Source organism: Marmota monax, unplaced genomic scaffold (genome assembly GCF_021218885.2).
Source record: "Marmota monax isolate L192 unplaced genomic scaffold, Marmota_monax_Labrador192_F-V1.1 WCK01_AAM20220418_F8-fsc00096, whole genome shotgun sequence".
Classification (NCBI taxonomy): Eukaryota; Metazoa; Chordata; class Mammalia; order Rodentia; family Sciuridae; genus Marmota; species Marmota monax.
Window position 1 is genome coordinate 7,237,025 of NW_026695236.1, and position 11,241 is coordinate 7,248,265.

Genomic DNA, 11,241 nt, shown 5'->3' on the forward strand with positions numbered 1-11,241 from the left:
CGATTGCTTCAACTTACTTCAGATTCCATAACAAGATAGAACTTCTTTCTTACTCAGAATTCTCCTTTGTTATGTTTTGTTTTGTATCTCCCTAAAAGCACATGTGTTAAAGGCTTGATCTTCGATGCTGCAGTGTTTAGAGATGGGACCTTTAGGAGACAATTGGAGCACATGGTTCTAACCTCATGATGGATTAATCCATTTATCGTTTCATAGTTTAATATGTATTGAGGAAGCAACTCTGTTATAAAAGCAAATGATCTCTCTCTCTCTCTCTCTCTCTCTCTCTCTCTCTCTCTCCCCTTCCCAGCCAACATAGGTGAGCAGTTCTGCTTTGGACATGCTGCCCACCAAGATGTTCTACCTTGTCACAGGCCTATAGTGATGGGACCAAGTGACCATGGACTTAAACCTCTGAAACTATGAGCCAAAATAAACTTCCTCAAGTTGGCTTTCTTAGGGATTTTGTTATAGTGATTCAAAGCTAAGTAACATAACCTTATTTATACTAAATTGGAAGTTCCTACTCTCTACTCTTACATGTAGTTGAGAATGACAGCAAATGTTTGGTGGTTCTGTTAGAGTTTTGAATCTTTAGATCAAACAAGGCATCTTGCCCATTATATAGTATACTTCATAGTCAGCCTTCCTGTTTCTTTCTGCAAACAGTAAACAGAATGCTGATCTATGTAAGTATTGGGAAGAAATCCTTTCATCTCGGTAAGCATTGATACCTACCCAGCTTCAGGGAATAAATTATTATTGGTCTAAACAAATCTTGGCAACCACCAGCCAAATTATAGACCCAGAAATTAGAAAAAAAATTTCTAACTCAACATCCTATCAGATGTTAATTTTACAGACAGAGGAAGGGGGAAGGGCAGGAAGTATCAGGCTCAAGAGGTATTTCCAAGGTGTTCAGAATGGAGGATCTCTGTTCAGTTACTTTTGATGTATTTATTGGAGTATAGGGCTATTCTTCTACAGCAAAGGCTATGATTTAAAAAATTATCCCTGTAAAACTTTTTCTATAAAAAATGACAAGAGTTACTGGCCTAAAATCAAAATTTATTATTTCATATTATTCTGTGAGTCACCAGTCTGAGCAGTTCTTCTGTTGGTCTTCTACCCATGTGATGATTTGATGGGATTTGGAGGGTTCAACAGAGCCTCTCTGGCAGCTTTCAGTAGAGGCACCTCATTTCCACTTCCCATACAGACTCACAGTCCCTAGAAGGTGTTGAAAGACTGTGAAAAGTGAAATTGTCAATTCTCTTTTGTTGTGGATTTGCAAAGGTTTGAAACCTTTGCACTGTTTCCAGCATAGGTTCAAAGGTATGGAGAAATAGACTTGAGCTCTTTATGGAAGGAGTGGCAATAGCATATTGCAAAGTGGCTTGGAGACAGTGGGCAGTGACTGATTCATTGGGGTCATTATTACAACAATGTACCATAGCCATTATTTATGATGGGTGTTCACACTATTTTACATTTTCTTTTCATGAGGACCCTTTAGAGAAACCTGGCTCCATTATGCAAGATCCTTGTTTTTTATCCTAGGTGATTGGTCTCCTTTTACCTCTTGAATAGTGTTTATTATGGTAACAGGCCAGATTTCACATGCCCATTGACTGTTGGGAAAATATGAGCTCAATTTGTGATTATGTCACAAGGATATATTATATGTTTGTTATATTTAATCTCATTCTAGATTATAAATTTTATGCTATACTTTAACATTTTAAATTTCTTCATGAAATTCTACATTTTTTTCTTCTTAACTAAACTTTTAATTTTAGAATAGTTTCATATTTAAAAAATATTGCATAGGTAGTACAGTGTTCCCATATGCCCTGCACTCAGTTTCAGTATTTTTAATATCATGTATTAATATGATACATATGCCACAACTAGTGAACCTGTATTGATACACTATTATTAGCTGAAGTCCAACTTTATTCAGATTTCCCTAGTTTCACCTAATATACATTTCCCTTCTAGGATACTATTTTACATTTACTCATCATGTTTTCTTGGACTCATCCTAGTAGTGACAGTTTTTCAGACTTCATTTTTGACAACCTCAGCAATATTGAAGCCAGTAAGGTATTCTGTATAATGTCCCTCATTCAGGATTTGTTTGATATTTTTCTTATGACTAGACAGGGCAATAGGTTTGGGGGAAGACCATGAAGTAAAGTTCCATGGTCATCATGTCCTATCAAGGGTACAGACTATCAACATAACATCACTGTTGACATTGGCCTTGATTACCTAGCTGAGGTGTTGTCAGATTTCTCTATTGTAAAATTACTCTTTTCCCCCCTTTTACAGACTTCTATGGTACTCATAGAAGTCACTATACAGAGTCCACACTTAAGGAGTAGGGAGTTATTCTTCACTTCTATGAGAGCAGAATATCTACATAAACTATTTAGAATTCTTCTGCATAAGAAATTTGTTTTTCCTCCCTCATTTGTTTATTCAATTATTTGTTCATATTAGCATAATGGATGTTTATTTTTGGCTTATAATTTGATAATCCATTAATTTTTTGCTCAAATTGTTCCAGCTTTGGTCATCAGTAGCTCTTTCAACTTGACTCCTATCATTTTGTCGTCCTCCATTTTTCTGTGTTTTGCGTACTTCCTTACTTTCCTGCACTACGAGTATGTATCTTACTCCAGCCCTGAGCAGGCAGTCCTTCAAGGAGTTCCGGTCTTTTTAATGGAGAATGGTGTTAGGAACCAGTATTTGAACACTGAGTTGTAATTCTGCTTTTATTTATAGTACCTTATTTTGTTTTATGCACTCTTATAATGACCTAAAATTCATCCTGAAATAAAGCAAATAGAATAAATAAGCAAAATACATTTTAAAAAGTAGGTCCACAAATTAAATCCATATCTTTTATCTCCAAGTCCTATTTTCCTTTAGCATAAATCAAGCCCAAGGGGGTTAGTTAGCTTTTCATTGCTGTGATAAAAATACCTGACAACAATTTGGAGGAGAATAAGTTTGTTTTGGCTCACATCTCCAGAGGTTTAGTCCATGGTCACTTAGTCCACTGCTCTGGGCCCAAGGTGAAGCAGAACATTATGGCAGAAGGGTCTGGTAGAAGAGCACTGCTATGGCAGCAAGGAAGAAGAGAGAGAAGGGGTATGGGCCGCAGAGAAGGTGAACCCTTCCAGGGCACACCCCCAGTGACTCACCTCTTCCAGCCATACCCCACTGCTTGCAGTTACCACCCAGTCAGTCCATTCAAATGAGGATGGACTGATAAGATTATAACTCTCATAATCTAATCATTTCACTTTGGAATATTCCTGTATTAACAGGAGGTTTTTGGGGGGATACCTCATATCCAAACCATAACATCAAAATATCTCAAGAGATACAGAAGGGCAGAGACATACTACAGAGCTAAGTGTTTATTATACATTATCTCTTCTTGGCTTAACATTTAATAATCCTAGACCAGTTACCATTGTCTCTTACTACTCTCCTAAACACACGCAGGAATGCCACCTACATTCATTTGAAAAATTAATATTTCAACTAACCATGTAATATATGTAAATAGTAATACATGAATATATTACATTATAAAAAATTAAAACATTCTATAGCTAAGGACAAATATTATAGCTAAGTCTTCACAAGACCTCTCTTGCTTATCTTGTCTTTATGTATATGTATTTGGGGAATTCTTCTCTTCCTTTAAAGTTCTACTCAATGTCACATTATCTATACCTCCTTCCAAATTTCCTTGATCAGAATGGATTTTGCCTTTTACTGAACCCTCAGTGATTCATCCACATCTTATTTTATAAGGCTTTGCATTTTGTTGAATATGTGTCTGCACTGTCTACTAGATCACAATTTTTGTAAAGACAGGTCCCTGCATTTTGGACTCTATATTCCCTCCAAATCAAACCACATAATAAGTAAAAGAAAAAAATGAATATATGCCTTATTTTCATAACTATGCTGATAACATGAAAGGAACACCAGACTAGAGTAGGTTAAATCTTGGTTTTATATAGAAGCTGTTTGTTGCAGTATAATTTGTAACACGAAAGGTCTTGGAAAACTCTAGGTAAGCTAATCATAATGTGACTGGTGGAAAAAGTGGTAGATCCACTCAGTGGAATACTACTCAATGTGAAAAATTTAGAAAAGAAGAATTAAAATATATTGTTGTTAAGTTAAAAAAAAGCAAGGTAGAAAAAGGTTTGCATAACAAAATATGATTTTTATAGCAGATTATAAACCTGACCCTAAATAAAACAAAATAATAATTACCCGTAGAAAGGAGAGAGTAAACACAGTGAAGGGACCACCATGGAAGTTAGCCCCCTTTAAATATGCTTTGTGGTATAGTTTTGACTTTAAAACCATTTAAATTTTCAAAAATTAATTTTAAAAATCAAAGATTTACAAAGCAATTTTTATAAAAAGCAAACAGAAGACAAATGAACCTATGCAGTGAATTGATGACATAACTGAAAAAAGAAGATTTAAAGCCTAGGAGGGTATGAGGAAATGTTTTGAGAACAGAAGAATGGCAAAAATAAAAAAAAAAAGAAAGAGAAAAAAATTGCATTATATCGTTAAGAATATTGGAATTCTTATTCTAAAACTATTATACATGCGTAGCATATGCGTGCATTTATGCTACACAAAGACTTTAAGCAACATATGAGAGATGGAGAGAGAGTATAAAAAGAAGACAAATCTGATAAAGTCTCTATGTTTACTTCCTATTTACAGGAAATACAGGGATTAGAGAAACATGTTAAATGACATGAAGACGAAGCAATCAACCACAGTACAGAATATGGGAAAGTTAACAAGGCAATGACCGAGTATCTCCAACACATGAATTGCAAAGAAAATAAAATAGGGGCAGGATAGCTAGGGATTATAAAAGACTTAAGAGACACAGCAAATGAATTCTACATTATTTCTTTCACCGAGGGGTGGAGTCTAATATCTCTCCCTTAAATCTGAGCTGGCCTTCATGACTTGCTTGGCCAATATTAGAATGTAGTGACTAGGATGTTCTAGGGATTTGGGGGCTAGGTATTAAGCCTAGCAAATGGGCATAAGCCTCTTACAGCAGTCTCTAGATTCCTGAGGGTCCATGTAGGAAGTCTGAGTACTTTTTGACCAGCATGCTGGAAAGGCCAGCATATTTAGGCACAGATTCAGCCCTGTGAATCCATCTTGGATCTTCCAGACCAGCCATCATTAAAGTCACATGGACCAGAAGGATTACCTAGTCAGCCATGCTCAAATTACTGACCTATAATATTGTGAGATATGGTAAAATGGTTGTTGTTTTAAGTGTTTCAATTTTGGAGTGATTTGTTGTATAACTATACACAGCCAGAAGAACATCCAGTACTTTTAGATGGAAATTCAGATTTAGCATTACGAGAATATGGTTTGCAGGGGGAAAAGATGAGAGGGAAAACATTTTTTTTGGGGGGGCATACAATTTGTAAGGTAACATTGTTTTATGCTAATAATGATACTTTATAAATCATGTGAAGAATTAATTTGCTTTATTTGAGATTTCAAAACTAGTGAGCGAAAGGAAATTGGTTTGTGAAGAGAGAAAGAAAAAAACATGCATAATTATTTCTTTCATTATGAATGTGCATTCCTGACATCTCTGAGGACTAAGATTGTCCTGCAGGGACTATGATTAAAGTTACAAAGAGGAAAACAAAATAAGTAAGTCAGCTTTTGATCCTGCTGCTATATTTACCCACAAAAAAGGAGGCAGCTCTCAGGTGGGCTTTTGTCTAAGTAATGTCCTGAAATCCAAGTGTAAAAGAACAATATGAAATCTCAATTCTCCCAAACGGTTTGGGGCAGTTCAGCCCTTGAGCCCCTGGGGGGCTTGGTTCCCAAGGAGACTAATCCCACTTGCTCAGCATTAGGCATCACTGGGAGGAAAGAGCTCCACTTTGGAGTTCTGCAGAGCCTCCTATGCAGACTGGAGCGGGGTCCCTCTGCTCTATAGGAAGTGAAATGTATTGATGTCAAAGCCTCTCAAGTGAACATGCTCACTCAGGGGGTAGGAGGAGGGGCCAAAGGGCCAGGCAGGAGCTGACCACTGACTTTACTGAAACCAGTTTCATCCCAGCTCTTTTCCTAAGGAAAGGAGATCAAGCAGCAAAAGCAACTGAGTCCATGAGGCAGAGTATTTATGGACAATTTAGGTGGATAGTAGAAGCTTTATGAGAACTTATTTTGGTTTCTGGTATGGAACTCATTTTTTTTTTCAATTTTTTTTTGTTGCCTTATTATTGGTCACATTATTTCCATAAATACTACTGCTTTCATGTAGCCGTGCCTCTCCCCAGGTTGTTCTCTCTGACAGAGGTATTGTTTATTGGTTGACACACTCAAGTGCATCATTTAAGTCTTGTTGTCTACCATTATTTAAGGTCAAATGTTGTCTATGTAAATATGCTGAGTCTTTTGGGCAGGCTTGAGGGCCCTTTTATTGGATCAACTATGGTAACTTTAATTTATTTCCTGTTTTAGTCAGTTTTTTTTTTTTTTTTTTTGCTGTGAACAAAAGACCTGACAAGAAAATTAGAGGAGGAATAGTTTCTTTGGGGGCTTACAGTTTCAGAGGTCTCAGCCCATAGACTGCTGGCTCCATTTCTCAGGGCTTCAGGTGAGGCAGGACATCACAAAGGAACAGTGGGGCAGAGGAAAGCAGCTGGGAACATAGTGCCAGGAAGTAGAAAGAGAGAAAGCTCCACTATCTAGAGATAAAATATATACCCAAAGATACACCCTACCCAGGGATCCACCTCCTCCAGTCACACACTGACTAGTTAGCATCTAGTTAATCCTTACCAGAGGACTAATGCATTTATTAGGTTAAGATTCTCATATGAGCCTTTAGGAGATATCTCATATTGAAACCATGATGCTTCCATTGAGGCATGAATCATATTATATATTACAATGGCTTGTTTACATGGTTGTCTTTCTACCAGAATGGGTGGTAATCATAGCTTCTTATCTCTGCATCCTCAGTACTAGCACAGTGCCAAACACATTGTATGTAAATATCTTTGTGTGAAATGAGTGACTGGATGGATATTTATGTGTAATAATCAATTTTGTGACTCAGTCTAAACCATAAACATCTTATTTTGTATATAGAACTTTATGGTTGACAAAAGACTTTCATTTCTATTGTCTTACTGATTGTCTGTCAAAGAGGCTCATATTGCTATTCTCATTTTACAGATGGGAATATTGAAAACCAGAGAGTGAGTCAGCCACATAATAAAGGCAGGATTAGACGTCAGCTCCTGGCTACAGTTTTAGCATTTCCTCCACTATGTTACACTGCCTTATTTCTAAGTTCCTAAAACCCAGAGGTGTAGCTACTCTTGCATTTGAAGATAGGCACTCCCTTTGTTGGGGAGAAAGGACAACTGATGCTGATTTTATAGTGCAATGATAAAGAATGGGTGGGGCCTAAGGAATCAGGAACATGGGTATTTGTTGAGCTCTATTTTGTATCAAGTGCCTCGTACACACTGTCTCACAACAACTTGGAGGAACTGAGATGATCTCATGAATGGATGAGAAAAGTAAGACTTGGAGGTATTATTTGTTTATTGTATCATGTAATGCTCACAAAACCCCTGAGTACAGTTATAACTGAGGTTATGATGAGGAATCTGAGCCTTAGGAAGATTAACTGACTTTCCAAGGACACCTAGCAACAAGCAGGACCAGAATTGGAACCTGACGTCATCTTACTTCAAATCAACTTTGATGCTTAGCACTCAGGTGATCTGTATGTCTCACATCTCACATGCAGACTCTACACCTATACTATAACAACTTGATTTGAGAACACTTTAGCATGCACAGTATCTTCATGTATGTAATCTCATTTAATCTTCACAAACACCTTAGGACAAAGAAATGTGTAAGGGAATATAGTCATTTTTTTTCTTGTGTATGTTTCAGAGAGGTAAGAGTGACTGCTCATTCAAGTTATGGGACAGTCAACAGATAAAGCTCCTTACAGGAATTCTCATTTAAATACCACAAGTGGGCCGAGGCTGTAGCTCAGTGGTAGAGTGCTTGCCTAGTGAGCATGAGGCCCTGGGTTCAATCCCCAGTACTGACTCACAAGTGCCATGTGAGGTGGATAAACTTACCGAGTTTTGGATTTAACATGAGTTAAACTAGCTTTGGATTTAACATGAGTAAGCTGTGCAAAACATGATTGGCTCCTTTACCCAAAGGCATGTGATCAGCAAGGCAAGGATCTCAACTTAAGTCACAGGGGTATTGAGTAGCTAAACCCAGAAACCAGGTCTTTTCTAAATCGCCTTCCATGTTCTACCATATTGCTCATTTTCTCTATTCCCTGAGGAATGTCCAGGTGAAAGTGGGTCAAATGCCAAGGTGATCCTCAAAATGCAATAAGAGTTTCAGAAGAACAACCAGTTCATCTTTTGCACTAGCAGGTGTGAAGCAAGAGGTGGTTTAGTGAGAGTGATTCCTTTCTCATTTCCCTTTTGTTGTCTTTGTGCTAATAAATCATGGATCAAGGGCTGGTTGCAATTTACTGGAAGTTAATCGTTACTTCTAACAATCAAGGGGTAGAAGAAATAACATTGCACTTGAGAGTCCTGGGGATGCTCTGGTTAGAGTTCTGGACCAAGGCTAGAGCTCAAAGAAACTAGTTTCCTTCCCTGATGAGATAAAACAAAGCCAAGGGAGAATACTAGTTTTGTTAAGTGTTCTGGAATGGCTTTATAATTAAACTGGAATAGATGGGGCTTGGGCCAACTTCTTTGAGGCCCAGTTTCCTCCTTTGTTTAATGGTGATAGTAATGTGTAATTCACAAGGCTGTGGTTTAGGGATTAAATGAGATAATGCACCAACAACATCTGGCACAGGCAAGCACCCAGTAGCTGGTAGCTATCATTATTACAAGACTTGGAGCAGAAACCCTGTCTTTGGACCACTGCCTTCTCTACCTCCGGCCAGTCTCCTGCTGAAGTTTGAGGACAGGCCATCTTCTCCTTGCCCCTGGCGGTTGGAAATTGCCTAAAGAAACGTCCTGGGGCAAAGGGAAAGTAAGGGGTTAAGGACTGAGAAAGCCCAGAAGACTGGAAAAGGGACGACCCCCCCCACCGCCCCGCGCCCCACCAAGCCAGGCCGAGTAAGCCCCTCCCCTTCGCCAGCCACCGGGGCGGTCGCCGTGCGCTCCCTCCCTCCGCCTCTCGCTTACAAGATCTAATGAGCTCCCCCGGAGGCTGAGCAGCGAGCAGGTCCCAGAACTAGGAGGCAGCGCCGCGCGCACAGCGCGGGGGCCGGAACCGGGCCTTGGTAGCGAGCAAGAGTCGGACTGGGGCGCACCATCCACTTTGCGGAGGGTCCGGGGGCCGCGGCGATGGCGGTGCAGGCGGCGCTCCTTAGCACGCACCCCTTCGTGCCCTTCGGCTTCGGAGGCTCCCCGGACGGACTGGGGAGCACCTTCGGAGCCCTGGACAAGGGCTGCTGTTTCGAGGACGAGGAGACTGGGGCGCCGGCGGGAGCGCTGCTGTCGGGAGCAGAAGGAGGGGACGTACGCGAGGCCACTCGAAATCTACTCAGCTTTATGGACTCGGCGTCCAGCAACATCAAGCTAGCGCTGGATAAGCCCGGCAAGTCGAAGCGGAAGGTGAACCACCGCAAGTACCTGCAGAAGCAGATCAAGCGCTGCAATGGCCTCATGGGCGCCGCGCCCCCGGGCCCACCCTCCCCCAGCGCGGCCGACACGCCCGCCAAGCGGCCGCTAGCCGCCCCCAGCGCTTCGACGGCCGCGGCGCCGGTGCATGGCAAGGCCGCCCCCCGGCGGGAGGCGTCGCAGGCCGCGGCAGCCGCCAGCCTACAAAGCCGAAGTCTGGCAGCGCTGTTTGACTCGCTGCGCCACGTCTCCGGGGGCGCCGAGCCAGTGGGGGGTGCGGTGGCAGTGCCAGTGACTGGCCTTGGCGGAGCGAGCTCCGGGGGCGCGGGAGGGGAAGCGTCCGGCCTCGCCGGGGGCACAGCGGTCCCCGGCGCAAGGAAGGTCCCATTGCGGGCCCGAAATCTGCCCCCGTCCTTCTTCACTGAGCCCTCCCGGGCGGGCGGTGGCGGCGGCGGGTGTGGCCCGTCGGGGCCTGGCGTGAGCTTGGGCGACCTGGAGAAAGGGGCGGAGGCCGTGGAGTTCTTCGAGTTGCTAGGGTCAGACTACGGCGCCGGTACCGAGGCGGGCGTCTTGCTTGCCGCAGAGCCTCTCGACGTGTTCCCCACCGGAGCCGCTGTCCTGCGCGGACCCTTGGAGCTGGAGCCTGGCCTTTTTGAGCCCCCGCCAGCGATGGTGGGAAACCTAATATACCCTGAGCCCTGGAGCGCCCCGAGCTGTGCCCCGACCAAGAAGTCTCCCGTGGCTGCAGCCCGCGGCGGTTTGACCTTGAACGAATCCTTGCGGCCCCTGTATCCTGCTCCCTCGGACTCTCCCGGCGGCGAGGACGGGACCGGCCATTTGGCCTCTTTCGCCCCTTTCTTTCCGGACTGCACCCTGCCGCCGCCGCCGCCGCCGCCGCATCAGGTGTCCTACGATTATAGCGCGGGCTACAGCCGCGCAGCTTACTCTAGCCTTTGGAGACCGGATGGGGTTTGGGAAGGGGCCCCGGGGGAGGAGGGGGCGCACCGGGACTGACTGAAGTACCCTTCTGTCCCATTTGAGACTGCTGTGGGGAGCGCCCTCCTCAGGGTCCCTCCTTAGCCTGGAGAACGATGGGAAAACGCACATGGAGATGAAACGGGATTAAAAAAATTCAATTAATAAAGGAAACTTAAGAAAAAAGAGATGCACAGGAGTTGGGGATTGTTTTAATCACAGCCGTGTTTGTGTGTGTGTGTGTGTGTGTGTGTCTTTAAGCTGTCTGTAGGTTCTTACTGGACCAGAGGAAACAAACAAACAAACAAACAACAACAACAAAAAAAAAAACAAGCAAACCAAGACATGGCTTGGGAAATAATGGATGGGTGGGGTTGGCAGAAGGCGCAAGAGGTGGCTGTAGAAGCCACCTCTTGCCCCTTCTACAACTTTTCATCAAAGGTCAGTGTATTCAGTGTAATTATTCCTTTTAAACATTGCCTGGTCCCTTCCATTGAGTGCATCATGAAGTCAAAACTGTACCAAAAAGAATGGA

General features: G+C 42.5%; 1 protein-coding gene and 1 non-coding gene across 2 annotated transcripts; both read left to right on the top strand.

Moving 5' to 3' along the window:
• Nucleotides 1–8,107: 8,107 nt before the first annotated feature.
• Trnat-agu (transfer RNA threonine (anticodon AGU)) lies at nt 8,108–8,181 on the top strand. Its single transcript has one exon. It is a non-coding gene; the product is annotated as a tRNA-Thr (tRNA).
• A 1,113-nt stretch (nt 8,182–9,294) lies between these two features.
• Fam181b (family with sequence similarity 181 member B) lies at nt 9,295–10,910 on the top strand. The gene has a single exon (XM_046439356.2). The coding sequence runs from the start codon at nt 9,456–9,458 to the stop codon at nt 10,743–10,745; it is 1,290 nt and encodes a 429-aa protein (XP_046295312.1). The 5' UTR covers nt 9,295–9,455; the 3' UTR covers nt 10,746–10,910.
• The last annotated feature ends 331 nt before the right edge of the window (nt 10,911–11,241 follow it).